Here is a 16,795-nt window from a genome sequence, read left to right on the forward strand (position 1 = left end):
CTCAAATAGCAAATTAAGGCACTTTTATGTTTTAATGCTTCAAGTACTTCACTGTGCATTGTGTAATAAGTTGCATAGGAAGAACCACAACAGTGCTCTGTGTAAACGTCTCTCTTTCACCAACAGAAGTTGGTCCAATAAAAGATATTCCCTCACCCACCTTGTCTGTCTAATATACTGGGACCAACATGGCCACAACAACACTGCAAACAACAGTGCTTAAAAGCAGCTGATGCACTAACTTGCTCCACCTAGCTGCAGCCATTCATTTGAAGAAAGGGTGTGATGTCTGAGGCCCAGTAGGCTAACATCTATCTTTTTCCATCTGGTTGAGGTTATAGGTTATCGTTTGGCTATCCATGTCATTTTTCAGTCAAATGTCCCTGGCTGGAGAGGTTGCCAAATACAAGTTTGAGCTTGGACCTGATTTCAGAGCAGAAGAGTGCCCCCCCCCCATTTATTTTTCAGAAGGAGCTCTTTAAGCAGTGTTCTTTTCGGTAGCAAGAGTCTTTAGAACAACCAGACCCATTGAGTTATGAGGATACTGATCTAGTAGAGGATGTGAAAGTGCAGCAGAATGACTGAAAACTAGAAGAAGTTAACAAGAGTTATCCACATGCTGGTGATAATATCCACATATTATCACCTAGGAGGCAGAGACAACAATACAGTCTTATGTTTGCTGGCCTGAGTTGTAGTAGTCTTCAGTAGAACCACTGTTTGAGTATTGCCTTCTCTCAATTTGAGATTTGTTTTCCAGTGGCTACCATTACAACATTGGTTTGCAAGGAAGCATTGGATATGAGCACAGTGGGCTCTTCTCATCTTTCAAGTTGAGTGGACAGTGCTCACCTCTCTATGCTCCAACGTGGCCTCATGACTGCAGAGACATTCTTCTCAGTCAACGGTGGAGATGCCTGCATTATGATATTTGACTCACACTTTGCCTCCCTGGAGGCAATCAAGAAGCTCTGTTTCTTTCTCATGTTTTCTATAAATGCTCTAAGGTAGAAAAACTCCATTCTCAAGAAGTTTTCCTTCATCCAGTCACTGGAAGCCTTTGTTCTCCTGAGCAGCTGATCAAACATTCCACTCTTCTTGCAACCGGATGACAGTTTGGGGTTGATGGGCTTTGACTGTGCAAAAAGGATCCGGAATTCCAGGTCAAAGCGTGCGACTGCTGGGCCCGACAGAATCAAGATGTTACTGCTGCTTAGTTTCCCATCAGTCCATGTGAAACTTAATAATGAGAAAATTCACAATGATGTTAATTTATTACAATAAATAATACACCCACACAAAGGTTGAAATAGTGCCAATACATGTTCCCTTTCAATACAAGAAACTAGATGGTTATTGTACTACGGATAGTTAGCAACATAATTTTTAGTGCAAACATCACATACGATCAACAGGTCACAAGAAAATCAGTTTTGTACTGTTACCCTTCACCCCACAATCCAAAGAAGTCATAGGAGACAAGGACATGAAAAGAAATAGGGTACTTGCCTGTAGGAACCTGTTGTCACTCTTATGCCGTCAACCAAGATAAACTTTTCTTGGACCCTCCCCACAATTTTGACTCCTGACCTTGTGCAATAGGTGTTTCCTGATATAGTTCGAACTCTCATCAGCTGTTTGAAAGAAGGGGGGGGGAAAAACCACCCTTATTTAAGTTTTGACATATCAAAAGAAAATGATTCTACCTAAGAGGGAAACTTACAAAAGTTAACGATAAAAGAGTGTCCGAAGACCACTGCTGATCAGCTAACACAGGATGTTGCTGAGTGGCATAAGATTCACTCTCCTAAGGAGTCAAATGACCATTCTAAGGGGTTCTTGTGGCTTAGGGAGCAAAACATTAAGTCAAAATTTAACTAGAATTTAGTCTCCCTCTTTGTAAAGCAGTGAGTCTTGATGCCGTTGGGCTAACAAGACCACTCAACGTATTTGTCCTTAAGGGAATAAAAAATGGACTAAACTGAACTGAACCCTCCTTTGTGTCCGTACAAAAGAGTGACTAAAATATAGTGGATTATGTGTTTACACAGTACGAGTCTCCTCCCCCTTTAAATAATTTATGTTTGTGGGAAGAGAACCTCTCTTTCAACAGATTTCCTAGAGAAAGGAAGAGAACTTTAATCATCTGGGCCAGAAACATTAAGACATTCATCAGAAAGATTCCCATTCTAAGGAAAATCAATTTACTTTATGAGATGGCCAGAAAATGAAGGTTCAAGCTAAGGTATTTAAACAAAGAAAAGAGTGTCTGCAGTGCTTTCAGCAATCCCATAACAAGTGTTAAAGACAAAACAATCACTTCAGTGTAATACATGGGTGTTAGTGCACCTCTAAAGACATCATCGTTTGTGCAGTTAATGCCTTCTTTTTCAAGATCAGTTAAAACTTACAAAAAAGAGCAAGAGCTACACAAATCATATTTCTTTTGAAAACTCAAATGTTATGCAACAGGGCCAATAACCAATTGTTTCTTGCCATAAGTATCACAGTGCCTACCTTCTCCTGCTCATGATCAACTCCTAGATTTCTGCACATTTTCAGAAAATGGGGAAATGAAGCACGATCTAAAAGGATGTACACGCTAACTTTCCGCTTGCTACAGGCTTCCTGAAGGTCTTTGAAGATATCAATGTCTGTGAAGGTATCCATAACCACAGCAATAACCTGAAAAAAATACAGAAGAAACCATTAGTTCAAGAAAATCTTGTGACCTATGTCTTATTTTTCTCAGCACCACAGGGAAGATTTAGAAAGGGCAGAGGGGTGTGTGAATCAATTTAGCTTCCAAATTAAGTAGTTCCCTGGTTGATTTCCTTTTATCGATACCATATTCCCTAGACAAGTTTCCATTTTCCTTGCTACTTTTTTAAGTGTTATTTCATTGTGGCATGGTCAACATGTTCTGTCATTCTTAGCAGCATTCCATAAGTGTCTCAAATACTGGATAATTTAGACATGCAATGTTGTAGCCGCATCAGCCCCTGGATATTAAAGAGACAAGGTGGATGGCGTAATATCTTATTGAATCAACTTGTTGATGACAGACAAATCCTTGGCTGAACCAGAGCAGCATGTGCAGGCTCTACAGTGGGAAGGCTTTTTATATTGCTCTGTATCAGAGGTGAGAGAGGACACCATAATACTGAGGGATGAAAGGGTAAGGGAATGAGTTTAGGTTAAGCTAACAACACTTCAAAGGGAAAAATACATGGGTATTGCAGGTGTACTATACCTCTATATTAGGTGTCAAATATGTTGCTTCACAGTATACCTAAGGTATATGGATACCCATTGTAATCAATCTTTGCATATCATCGCTTCCACAAAGTCATATACAGTACAATGGAAAAACAGATATTGAACTCGTAGGATGATGGGAGCCTGCTTCTTAGAGTATTTATTCTGTCTTTGACACTTACCATTTGATAATACATACAAAGAAATGCATACATCTAAGATTCTTTGCTACTCCATCCACATGGTTTCCTTTTGTACACCTGGAATTACAATAGCAGGAACTAGAGAGTCTGTGAATAGGGGCTACATCTCTTTGGTTCATAGGGTGCAAACGACATAATTAAATAGCTGAAGGCAGGTAAGTGAATTGGGAAAGAGAGATTGTTGGCTGTCAGTCCTTTCTGCCAATGGATAAGTTACTCAGGATGAGGAACCTTATATACATTCAAAATCAAGTACTGAATCATCGCTTATCAGGGAACACTATCTCCGTTTGTCATTTGCTCAGCCGCATCTGGCTCACTGTTTAATTATATTTGTATTCTATGTTCCCTCCTTTGTATTGAATGACTTCACCCTCAAGGTTAAGCCACACAGGTCTTAAGGTTCCTTCATTTCCCCCACCTCTAAATTGATCCCAAGACCCACCAGGGCAGTCAGAGACCACGGACTGCTCTCCAACACCAGATGAGTGGGCTAGTAAGAAGCTTACTTAGAAACTTTTTTTTTTTTTTAAAAAGATAAGTGTTTCACCACCAGCCTTCCGTAATCAAATAATTGACCTTTAATACCATTCAGCCACTTCATAAACTGGGATATGGGGCCAGGGAGTAAATATCCAGTCCAAAACAGAACTTTGGCAAGATGGTTAATTCTTAGCTTGAAGTTTCTTACACTGAAGTACCCCAAGTTGGAGATGCAACACAAATGCAAGCCATTTTGATAGACACATTCTAAATCAGAGATTGTGGGATTGTGGCCTCTTCCTGCAAATGTATTGCTTGAAGAGAAGGATTGCTTGAGTCCCAAAACTTGGAAAGGATCACTGACTTCACCAGTATTATCTGCAAAGGGTTTGAGTATGCAAGGAAAAGGAACTTCTCATTGCAGCAAATATCTTCACTGATGTGAATTGGTTTCCCCTTTACTATCATTTCTTTAGATTAGAAGAAATGCTGAGAATCCTCACCGTATTGTCATTAGTAGGGCTGTCAAGTGATTAAAAAAATTAATCACAATTAATTGCATGATTAAAAAATTAATTGTGATTAATCACACAATAATAGAATAGCATTTATTTACATATTTTTGGATGTTTTCTACATTTTCAACTATATTGATTTCAATTATAAAAGAACAGAGTACAGTGCTCACTTTATTTTTGATTACAAATATTTGTGCTGTAAAAAACAAAATAATTTTCAAGTCACCTCATACAAGTACGATAGTGCAATCTCTTTTTCGTGAAAGTTGAACTTACAAACATAGAATTATGTACAAAAAATAACTGCATTAAAAATAAAAATGTAAAACTTTAGAGACTACAAGTCCACGGAATCCTACTTCTTGTTCAGCCAGTCACTCAGACAAACAAGTTTGTTTACATTTGCAGGAGATAATGCTGTTAGTCTCTAAGGTGCCACAAGTACTCCTTTTCTTTTTGCCTGCTTCTTGTTCACAATGTCACCTGAAAGTGAGAACAGGCATTCGCATGGCATTGTTGTAGCCGGCATCACAAGATATTTATGTGTCAGATAAGCTAAAGATTCATATGTCTCTTCATGCTTCAGCCATCATTCCAGAGGACATGCGTCCATGCTGATGATGAGTTCTGCTCGATAACAATCCAAAGCAGTGCAGACCGACACATGTTCACTTTCATCATCTGAGTCAGATGCCACCAGCAGAAGGTTGATTTTCTTTTTTCCGTGGTTCAAGTTATGTAGTTTCCGCATCGGAGTGTTGCTCTTTTAAGACTTCTGAAAGCATGCTCCACACCTTGTCCCGCTCAGATTTTGGAAGGCACTTCAGATCCTTAAACCTTGGGTTGAGTGCTGTTGCTATCTGTAGAAATCTCATATTGTACCTTCTTTGCATTTTGTCAAATCTGCAGTGAAAGTGTTCTTAAAATGAACAACATATGCTGGTTCATCATTTGAGACTGCTATAACATGAAATATATTGCAGAATGCAGGTAAAACAGCAGGAGACATACTATTCTTGCCCCAGCGAGCTCAGTCAGAATTTAATTAATGCATTTTTTTTAAACGAGTGTCACCAGCATGGAAGCATCTCCTCTGGAATGGTGAACGAAGCATGAAGGGGCATATGAATGTTTAGTATATCTGACATGTAAATACCTTGCAATGCCGGCTACAAAAGTGTCATGTGAACGCCTGTTCTCTCTTTCAGGTGAGATTATAAATAAGCAGGCAGCATTATCTCCCAAAAATGTAAACAATCTTGTATGTCTTAGCGATTGGCTGAACAAGAAGTAGGACTGAGTGGACTTATAGGCTCTAAAGTTTCACATTGTTTTGTTTTTGAGTGCAGTTATGTAACAACCAAACAAAAAATACATTTGTAAATTGCACTTTCACAATAAAGAGATTGCATTATGGTGCTTGTATGAGGTGAATTGAAAAATACTATTCTCTTTTTTTATACTTTTTACAGTGAAAATATTTGTAATCAAAATAATATAAAGTGAGCACTGTATTCTGTGTTGTATTTAAAATAAATATATTTGAAAATGTAGAAAAAAATCAAAAATATTTAATCAACTTCAATTGGTATTCTATTGTTTAACAATGTGATTAAAACTGCAATTATTCATGATTAATATTTTTGAGTTAATCGCATGAGTTAACTGTAATTAATTGACAGCCCTAGTCATTAGGGATCCCACGACGTTTTGAACAAAGGAAGCATTATTAGTCTAGATGGCCTGGCCAAGATCCAGCTTGGATAATTACACTCTGCCTTCATAGCTGATATCATAGGGATAAAATCTAAGTAGAGATGTTCTTCAGTTCTCTTCTGAAAAACTTAAGTGGGACTAACCTAAGTCAGCCTCACTTCAGTCCCCAGCAAAATCATGGAGCAGGTCCTCAAGGAATCCAGTTTGAAGCACTTGGAGGAGAGGAAGGTGATCAGGAACAGTCAACATGGATTCACCAGGGGAAAGTCATGCCTGACAAACCCGATTGCCTTCTATGATGAGATAACTGGCTCTGTGGATATGGGGAAAGTGGTGGATGTGATATATCTTGACTTTAGCAAAGCTTTTGATACAGTCTCCCATGCTATTCTTGCCAGCAAGTTAAAGAAGTATGGATTGGATGAATGGACTATAAGGTGGATAGAAAGCTGGCTAGATTGTCGGGCTCAACGGGTAGCGATCAACGGCTCGATGTCTAGTTGATAGCCGGCATTAAGCGGAGTGCCCCAGGGGTCTGTCCTGGGGCCGGTTTTGTTCAACATCTTTATTAATGATCTGGATGATGGGATGAATTGCACCCTCAGTAAGTTCGCAGATGACACTAAACTGGAGGGAGAGGTAGATATGCTGGAGGGTAGGGATAGGGTCCAGAGTGACCTAGACAAATTGAAGGTTTGGGCCAAAAGAAATCTGATGAGGTTCAACAAAGACAAGTGCAGAGTCCTGCACTTACGAAGGAAGAATCCCATGCACTGCTACCAGCTGGGGACTGACTAGCTAAGCAGCAGTTTACAGAAAAGGACCTGGGGATTACAGTGGACAAGAAGCTGGATACGAGTCAGCAGATCGAGGGAAGTGATTATTCCCCTCTATTTGGCACTGGTGAGGCCACACCTGGAGTATTGTGTCTAGTTTTGGTCCCCCATTACAGAAGGGATGTGGACAAACTGAAGAGAGTCCAGCGGAGGGCAACGAAAATGATTAGGGGGCTGGGGCACGTGACTTACGAGGAGAGGCTGAGGGAACTGGGGTTATTTAGTCTGCAGAAGAGAAGAGTGAGGGGGGATTTGATAGCAGCCTTCAACTACCTGAAGGGGGGTTCCAAAAAGGATGGACCTAGGCTGTTCTCAGTGGTGGCAGATGACAGAACAAGAAGTAATGGTCTCAAGTTGCAGTGGGGGAGGTCTAGGTTGACTATTAGGAAACACTATTTCACTAGGAGGGTGATGAAGCACTGGAATGGGTTACCTAGGGAGGTGGTGGAATCTCCATCCTTAGAGGTTTTTAGGGCCTGGCTTGACAAAGCCCTGGCTGGGATGATTTAGTTGATGTTGGACCTGCTTTGAGCAGGGGTTGGACTAGATGACCTCCTGAGGTCCCTTCCAACCATAATATTCTATGATTCTATGACTACAAGGCAGAAGGCTGCTATATTCCATCCGAGAGGTGGCATGAGTGATCCCCAGGTTTAGTATGTACAGAGCACCCATTGTGGGTTAGACGCAAGTTATGAGGTTTTATTTAAAAGACACACTGTGTGATGGTGTGATACTAAGGTGCTACAAGCATGTGTTTTGGGATGACCACATTACTCATAATTGCCAAAGTCCCACCTGAACTAACCGAGACCAAGGAGTGTCCATAAGCACACTACACTGTCATTTATTCTGCATATAACACATACATTGCCGAAAGACTAGTTTCTAAAGTAGGAAAGATTTTATCACAAAGCAGACAGGATCCTTGCCCTGAGGAGCTTCTCCCTTCCTTCATTCTCCTGCAGGATTGTAGTGATGGCCTATCCAGAGAGGAAAGGTCACCACAACCATGACTGTCACAAGTTTTTGCAAGAGCAAAGTCGTGATTTTAAAAAAATGCAATAAATAATAATGCAAAGTTGCAGGTTTCAGAATTTAATCCTAGCTGGCTAGAGATTAGGTGACCAAAACCAGGGGGTCTTTAGTGCAACACCAGCTTCCAGGCTCCAAGTTCCCCAGGCACAGAGGAGCGCTGTGCAGCGCAGCATCCCGCGGGTTTCCCAGGGCAAGGGACGCGGTTCCCGGAGGAGGCGGCGCGGGCAGGAAGGGGGCGCAGTGGCCGGGCTGGGGACTCACCTCCCTGGCCGAGCGGATCTGCCTGCGCACCGCCTCCTTGCAGCTGTAGATGGTCTCCCCGAAGCTGGGCTGGAAAAGCGCCTCCACGCGGGTGAGGCCGCGGTACGAGCCGCTGGAGAAGGCCGGCCAGCCCAGCTCCAGCACGGGCGGCTCCACGTCCGACTGCTCGGGGAAGTAGGTGAGCGAGGAGCAGTCCAGCGAGGCGCTGAGCGAGGGCTCGGCCGCCCCGTTCTCGGCCCCGGCCGGCGGCGCGGCCGCCTGGAGGACGGCCTGGATCTCGGGCTCCGAGAGGAAGCCGGGCACCTTCTCCCGGCGCAGGAAAGCGCGGAAAGCGGCGCGGCCGCCCGCCACCAGCTCCTCCAGCGCCAGCCGCTGCGCCTCGCTGTAGAGCTCGGGCGAGCTCGGCTCCCCGCGGGGCCAGCGGCCGGGCGCGTCCTCCAGGCACTGGGACTGGTTCGCCATGGGGAGCCGCGGCTGCTGCTAACCACCAGCCCGCAAAGGGCAGCCCCTAAACCAGGCCCTTTATAGGGAGTTTTAAACCCAGCCAACGCCCCCTCACCCCGATTCTCCTCCACCTGCCAACCAGCGCCGGGCCCTGCCTCCTTCTCTTGCACCTTCCCAGGCTGAAGGGAGCGACGGTCGTTGAGTTCAAGCGGCTGGTAGGCTCCCTAATGCCCCAGCTCACCTTGGTGGAGATGCCCTGACTCAGGCGGGGCAGCTGCTGGAGAGGGCCAGAGAGAAGCAAGGGAGAGTCTCTGACTCTACTGGTGCCTGCTTTCTTCCCACGCTGATGCTCCCCACTTAGCAAGCCCTTGTGTAACTCCATCCGCACTCTTGGAAGGGCTACCCTTCCCCACGGGGCGGGCAGGGAATTATTTCAAACTGTTGTAGAAACAGAGCACACTCAGCACAGGAGACCTGGTACCAAAGAATTGCACCTATCTTGTTCTTGCATTTACATTCCTGCATTGGGGGGGGGGGGGGAGGTCGGGCGGAGAGAGAGAGGGGAAGAAGAGAGAGAGAATGGGCTGTAATTTTATTTACTTTGATTTCTCATCCTCTTAATATGAAGGAGCCCTTCCAAAAGGTGGTGAGTCCCTACGGCCCAGGTAGCAAGGAGTCAAAATAAAAGCAAGGCAGTGCCCCCCCCCCCGCCTTTTGCCAAGGGATATCTGGGTGAAATCTAAAGCTTAAGAGGCTACAGCTGTACTTATGTTAACAGTCCTTCTCCCCTTTTTCTTCAGAGCGAACCATATCAGAGGAATGTTTGAAACAGCAAGAATAAAGCCAGGATCTCTTCCGCAGCACTGTTCTTTCGCCCAAAAGAAGTCTAGTGTCTAAAGAATACGGTACATCTTGATAACTTTGACTTCTTCCAGGTACTGTTTATGGGGGTTAATAGCACTAGAATTAATTCCCATCTCTCCTAATAGCTGGGAAATATAAGCCAGACAGCAAATGTTTCATTAAGTGAAGAAGAGTCAAAATCCCCCATAGAAGGGAAGAACCACAGATAAGGAAAAGTCATAATTAAGAAAACCCACACGGCAAATTCACTGTTTAATTTGTGAAGTAAAATACTTTCTGCTGATGGGAAAATACTGTATAGCAGTCCAGTGTAACACTGTAAAAAGGACATGAAATAAGGAAGGTTTTCAAATAGACTTTAAAAAGGAGACATGCTGCCATCAAGGAAGCATGGAGTAAATCCCTCACCTGGCTGCTAAAGTGTGCATTGACTAGCTCTCTACAACCCCTGCAGTGGCTGATGAGGGGACTTCTTATCACAGGGCCACCTTTTTTTTTTTTTTTTTTTTAAACTCCTTTAAACAGTGTTAGTGCAGCCAGGGCTTTCCTCATAGTTGCACGGTATGGGCATGGTAGCATGAAACAATGAATGGTCAGCTTTCCCCACCTAGGAAGGTTGAAATGTATAAAGTAGCCACTTTTGAGCTTAGGTGTAGGTACCGCTACCAACAAGAATCATAGAACAGATGCTGACAGAGAAATAACGGTACTGCATTGAGCTATCTTATTTTGTAGACAAATTAGATTTAGGGCATATCTTTCCACTCACTGGTATATCGGAGAGGATCCAGTTAGAAAGATGTCTTGTTCCACCTGTTGCACACAAACTCACTGAAAGGGAGAACGCTGTAGTATATTTATTAGCTCAGTGGTTTGAGCATTGGCCTGCTAAACCCAGGGTTGTGAGTTCAATCCTTGAGGAGGCCATTTAGGGATCTGGGGCAAAAATTGGGGATTCGTCCTGCTTTGAGCAGGGGGTTGGACTAGATGACCTTCTGAGGTCCCTTCCAACCCTGATAGTCTATGATTCATATACATTTATGAGACCTGAAGGTACGGTTTTACAAAAGTGGAAATGAGATTGGCCAGTGAAGGTTCTGTCCATGTAGCTATCTGCTATTAGAGCTTGCCAAGAATAAACATCCCATAGTAGGTTAGAAGGACTTGGCTTTGTCCTCCTCAGCATATCTCCAGGTGATCGTGATAGATCAGAACTAGTAACCGTTCCTCACTTCTGAAAGATTTATGGAATACTGTTAATCTGAAACAAGGGCAGCAGCGTTAGAGGTGTGGTACTTTCAAGGATTATACTTCCCCCACATCCCTCTGCCAATTGTTGTAGGTTTCTAATTTTTTTTAAAATGTCTCTCTCTGGTTCTTGGTAGGAGAAAGACACACAGACAGAAAACAAACTGTACTGGAGAAAACAATGGAACTGGCTACAGACAAAGTGCTATCAGTTACCACATTTGAAAGAAATGGTTTTTCCTGTATTTTTCCTACTTAATTATTTGTAACAGTAGGTAACATCTTCACACAAGTGTAATTAAGATGGCATCCACTTGTTGCAACCTAAAAATTTAGATTACATGAATGTAAACGTTATGCAATGTCATTGTGTGAAGTCATTGCTGTGCAGGGTTGTCAGCTAGATTTTAGGACAGATGACAGAGCACCTACTGCAGTAATTTGTATTGCCCCACTGCCACCCCCTATATCTGCAGTTCTCAACTGGGGGTCTGTGGCCTCCAGGGGAGTCCATGAGCCCATTCCAGGGGGTCATAGGGCCCCAAGGCTGAAGCCCTAATCCCTGGTTCCCTCCATGGGGCTGAAGCTGGGAGGCACAGGGCTGAAGCCCCTATCCCTGGCACTACCTGCAGGGCTGAAGCCAGGGGCTGAATCCCAGAGCCCCGATGCTCCCTGTGGGGCAGAAGCCCTGAGCCCATGGGCAGAGTTGGGGACATGGAGGGCATTCCCCCTCTACCCCCTAAACTGCAGCACAAGAGCACAGCAGTCCCAGGGGCAGATCCACAGCTCTCCCTGCTCCCTGGCAGGTTGGAGGCAGGAAGCTGGAACCAGGCAGTGCGGGACAGCTGCTGCTCTGGCTGGAGCTCCAGGTTGAAGCTGCTCCTCAGCTCCCAGCCTCCTTTGCTCCCGCAGAGGCAGTCAGTAAGAGCCACCCAGGTGAGGATACCTGGCTCTGTGGCTGGCAGATCCCTCTGAGAACAGGGACTGCAGGGGAGCCCTCCAAACACAAAGCTCCCAATACCCCCTCTCCCTACACCCTGAGGCTATGCCCTCCCTGCACCCTGCCCACACAACCCCTAGTCCCTCTCCCTGCACCCTGAGCTAACCCCTGCCCTCACCCAGCCCCAGTCCTATATACCTTATAGAGAAGAAAGTTATTAGACTGGCTGTTTACAGGCACATTGAAATAAGGCCTACACCAGCAACGCTCCCCTAGTGGGGAAGTAGCTTATACTGACCAGTTCTTTTGCCCTTATAAAACTTATACCAGTTACCTGAACAAAATGAACTAGACTGCCAAGGGGACTGTTTTGCTGGTACAACTGCATCTACAGTAAGGATTTTTGCTGGTGTAAAAACATTGTAAATAATCATACCCCTGACATTACTGCACTAGAAACTTTGTCAGTACCAGCCAGGGCTGCCACTGCTCAGAGATTCCATTGATTTAATAGAATCAGGTGCCTAGTCATCAGGAATAATTTTCTACTGAGGGGCAACTACAGAGAGAGTGTGCAGTAATAAGGACACATTCTCCTTCCTAACAGGAGTAACTGTTTTTCAGCAGAATATCCCACAAAGAAAACATTCAAGGTAATACATACCTTTTGGTTTTGCTGCCCCATAGGATCACTTTTTGTAGCATAGACCCTGAAAAGGCCTTAAGCCTTGTCACACTTATGAGAGTTCTCCCAAAAAATGGGAGTTATACTCTGTAGTGTAGAGTGGTCGTTCATCAGGGTTGTTTACTACATTATTAAAGAAGTGTGGTTTTATATAAAACAAAATGTGCATAAGAATGATGTAGCTGGAAGATTGGCTAGTTAGGTACCACTCAGTGAGTTTCATTAGTTTGAGTTAAACAGAAGGGATATAATCAAAACACAAAAACAACCGTAAGCTCCTTATGACTATCATGCAAGAGTGATAAACCCATAATATATCTAAATTCATCATTGAATTCAGATTACGAACAAAGTTAGCCTTATTTAGTGCAGATATGTGAAGCTATTTCCCCACTTTGGTTTTTTAAAGTTGTTTTATTTTCAGAATAAAGTTATAATAAAACCCAGCATTAACATAATTCATGTTAGCGAGTGGAAGTCAGAATAAGATCTCAGAACCCAATTTGAACAGAATCATTCTGACTCAGTAACAACTTTTCTAAATATAAATAAGTTAAAACCATAATGTTGACAGCACTACGAAGAACTAACTAGTATATTTTGCCGGTGACGGTCTAACAAGGAATTGAGGGGTAAACATCAATAGATAGAATGAATTTTAGTGTTATTACATATAAAAACAAAAAGCACGTGGAGGCACATATGGCATTAAAAATATCTAAACATATTTCAGTGCATTGTTTAACAAGTTGCATAGAATGAGACTACTGTGCCGGTAAGTTACCAGCCCCTACACACACGGTACCGCTAAAAATCAGTAGCTGTTAAAAGGACTGTGCAGTGAGCCTGGAGCTCTTGGACGTACAGCCAACTCAGCAGTCACTTATTTGAACAGAGAAACGTCTCTGAGGCTGAGTAGGCTGGTGCTGATCTCATGCCTCTGTTTTACATTGCAGCTTACAGTGTGGCAGCTCGTATAGTTTTCAGGCGCACGTCCCCTTCGGGAGAGGATAGCAACCATATGGTTAAGTTTGGATCGGATAACGGAGTAATGGAACTGCCTCTCTTTATGCAGTTTTTGGAAGTATTCTGCCCTGTGGTTGCCAGAGTACTCAATGGACCTCAGAGAGGACAGCGAGCTGGTAGAGCTTGCCACAGAGCACTGGGAAGATGATGAAGAAAGTGACCGTAGACTAGAAGAAGTTGATGTGGACTTTCCAGATGAAGGAGATCCTTCTTTTGATTGTTGTCGCAGGAGTAGATGCTCTTCCACACTCGCCTTCTTGTCTGTCTGGGTCATAGCTGTCTTCCGTGGCACTACTGTTTGAGTGCCAGCCATTCTAGCAGCAACAGAGGTTTGGGTTCCAGATGCTACCATTACAACACTGGTTTGCGTGACAGCATTAGATAGAGTCACTGTGGGCTTCTCTTCCCATGATTCAGTTTGAGTAGACATGCTATTCACCTCCTTTGGTTCCACTATGGCCTCCAGACTTCCAAACCACTCCTCTGTGCCAATGTAGGAAGGACCCAGGTTATAGGATTTGCTTCCTTCAGTGTTAGCCAAATCCGTTTTTTTCAGTGGTTTCTTGGGGGTGCTTGACAGTCTGGCCAACTCTGCTCTCAAGAGGTTTCCCACAGTGTGGTCTTTTGGTGATTTTGTTCCACTGACCAGGTGATCAAATATTCCACTGCTCCGGCAGCTGGATGGCAGCTTAGGGCTGATCGGTTTTGACTGTGCATAAAGGATCCTGAACTCCAGGTCAAAGTGTTCAGCCACTTGGCCTGACAGCAGCAACAAGTTACTGCTATTCAATTTCCCATCAGTCCATGTGAAGCTATTGAAAACAAACCAAGATTCATAGTTAAACTCACTTTAATTGGTACATTAGAATGAATAGTACAGCTATATACACCAAGCGACAAGTACACATTAGGAGGGTTGTGTGTTTAGGTGAGGTATAACTTTCCATTAGGGCTATCCATATCCAGTCCTTATGCAATCGATGACACTTTATGCCATAGTCATCTAATCTTGCAATTAAATATACAGAAGCCTGGTGAGCTAATGCAGTGGCTCTCAACTTTTTCAGACTACTCTACCCTGATTTGTCTTTTGTACCCCCAAGTTACACCTCACTTAAAAACTATTTGCTTACAAAATCAGACATGAAATGTAAAAGTGTCATAGCACACTATTGTTGAAAAATTGCTGACTTTCTCATTTATACCATATAATTATAAAATAAATCAACTGGAATATAAATATTACATTACATTTCAGTGTATGGTATCTAGAGCAGTATAAACAAGTCATTGTCTGTATGAAATTTTAGTTTGTACCGACTTCACTAGTGCTTTTTATGTAAGCTATTATAAAACTAGGCCAATATCTAGATAAGTTGATGTACCCCCTGGAAGACCTCTGTGTCCCTCTAGGAGTATGCATACCCCTGGTTGAGAACCATTGAGCTAATGTACGGTAATGTGGTTGTGCACTGGTTTTCAGGAACCCACCATGCAACTAGGTTTCATCTCTGATGCAGCAACAAAAACTGAGGGAGAAATATGCTTGCCATTGCACAACTGGCTGTAGGTGTTTGAATAATACAAATGATAGAAAGTTCCCCAAAATGGTGGGCATTACAGGAAATAGCGTACTAGGGACCACAGCCTGCCAGAAACAGAAGCAACGAGACCAATGTTTTCCTCCCCATGACCCTCCTCCATGGATCTGAGTACTCAATTGAAATGCAGCCACTCTGAGAAACCAACCTACCATCCCCAAGACATGGAGAGGGGACAAGCCTACCAAGGATATAGCAGAAACACCATGAGACTTGTCCCAAATGAACAAACTACATTGTTAGAAGCAGCCCAGATTCATATGGACATTCCACAAAGGTTTGGAGGAAATTTCTAGAGACAGTTTGCCAACAGACAAGCTTTAAACTAATGCCAATTTCTGGATCAATTCCCCAACATTATTCAAGGCTGATACAGATTCAAAAAGTTCATACAGCATTAAACAGATGAACCACCAATATTGCTTTTGAGTCAATCTTATACCTTTCAAGTTAGTTTTCATTTCTTGCAGAAATCTCCTCCCCACGAAGACCTAAAGAAATGCAAAGGACCCCAGAACTTGCCTGTAGGAGCCTGTAGTCACTCTAATGCCATCAATTAACATGAACTTCTCATGGACTTTCCCAACAATTTTAGCTCCTGACCTCGTGTAGTAAGTGTTCCCAGTTATAGTTCGAACTCTCATCAGCTGTTTAAAAGAAAACAAAAAAACAAAAACCTGATTTTCATAACATATAAACCATGAAGTGTAGGAGAGAGGAATAAAACGGACTTGCTTAATACCACTTACTGTCCAGCAAGCATTAATACTAAGTGATACTATTAACAACCGTTTATACCAACAAATTTGTGCTAAACACTATAGAGATAAATGTGATTGAGGTCCTGGTCTCCACACAGTTTACATTCCAGATCAGAGATGTCAAACTCAATCTGCAGAGATGGCCCAATTCCATTTTAATTATGGGTCATTAGTAAGGGCATAGCTTAGGACTACAAAGAAACTCACACTGATGACAACTGGAGGTTTGCACAAAGATCGAAGGTAGAAATGGCCTTGTCTGTAATAACTGAACTTTTAATCATTAGTGATTTAGTACCAGATTTTCACATTCAGCAACACTTATTGGGAAAATAGCCTCATCTTTAGGAATACCATTATTTCTTCCCTACCTTTGTCCCCACTACCCTTTTTGTCCCTCTGCATTTCCTGCCCTGCAGGAACTTCCAAATCCTACCCCCTCCCTTGTTCTGTCCCCTGAATGTCATCATTGGGCTTTAGCATCAACCTCTCAGTGAGAGTAAATCAGGGACAGGGGAGCTCACACGTCAAGATAGCTGAAAACTTAAGGCAACACTGCATAGCTTTACACTTGGAAGATTCGTCAACCACGAGAGCTAAAATTTTTTATTATTATTATTATTCATAATTAAAGCTTTGATTCTGAAGAACTGGAATATGTCACATGACCTACATGACTACAACACATGGGTCTGACATTAACACTTTTGTTGACACTTCATTTAAAAAGAAATGCATGTTATGCGGGGAGGGTAGAACAGACACTATAAAAGCCACGCGTGTATAGTGTGTCTTATTGTTTCCTGGGTGGGGAGGAGGGCTGGCTTGTTCTATTTAGCAAACTCTCACTTGAGCAGAAGACACTGTTTGCAAGTAGTGATTTAGAATGCATGCTCTTCAGGACAAGGACAGT

The 16,795-nt window shown here is 43.1% G+C and overlaps 2 protein-coding genes and 1 long non-coding RNA gene across 4 annotated transcripts in view; 1 reads left to right on the forward strand and 2 right to left on the reverse strand.

The window, feature by feature from the left end:
* LOC140897301 (protein FAM83D-A-like) lies at window positions 1–8,775 on the reverse strand. Its single transcript, XM_073309748.1, has 4 exons — window positions 8,314–8,775; window positions 2,518–2,685; window positions 1,510–1,634; window positions 1–1,239 (listed from the first exon to the last, which is right to left on the reverse strand). Exons 1-4 carry the CDS (start codon window positions 8,773–8,775, stop codon window positions 849–851), a joined length of 1,146 nt encoding a protein of 381 aa, XP_073165849.1. The 3' UTR covers window positions 1–848.
* On the forward strand, window positions 8,224–16,541 carry LOC140897302 (uncharacterized). 2 transcript variants are annotated; one of them, XR_012154701.1, is made up of 3 exons: window positions 8,224–8,491; window positions 9,558–9,692; window positions 13,451–16,541. It is a non-coding gene; the product is annotated as an uncharacterized lncRNA (long non-coding RNA). The 2 variants fall into 2 exon arrangements; XR_012154702.1 differs by having other exon boundaries at window positions 9,558–9,662.
* Window positions 12,942–16,795, reverse strand: part of LOC140897300 (protein FAM83D-like) — a 15,692-nt gene continuing 11,838 nt past the window's right edge. The window contains exons 3-4 of the mRNA XM_073309747.1: window positions 15,644–15,768; window positions 12,942–14,332 (exon numbers count right to left, since the gene is read on the reverse strand). Of these exons, the coding sequence (XP_073165848.1) occupies window positions 13,378–14,332; window positions 15,644–15,768 (1,080 nt within the window). The 3' untranslated portion in view covers window positions 12,942–13,377. The remainder of the gene's footprint in view (window positions 14,333–15,643; window positions 15,769–16,795) is intronic.

The sequence above is a fragment of the Lepidochelys kempii genome, chromosome 13 (assembly GCF_965140265.1).
Source record: "Lepidochelys kempii isolate rLepKem1 chromosome 13, rLepKem1.hap2, whole genome shotgun sequence".
Lineage (NCBI taxonomy): Eukaryota > Metazoa > Chordata > Testudines > Cheloniidae > Lepidochelys > Lepidochelys kempii.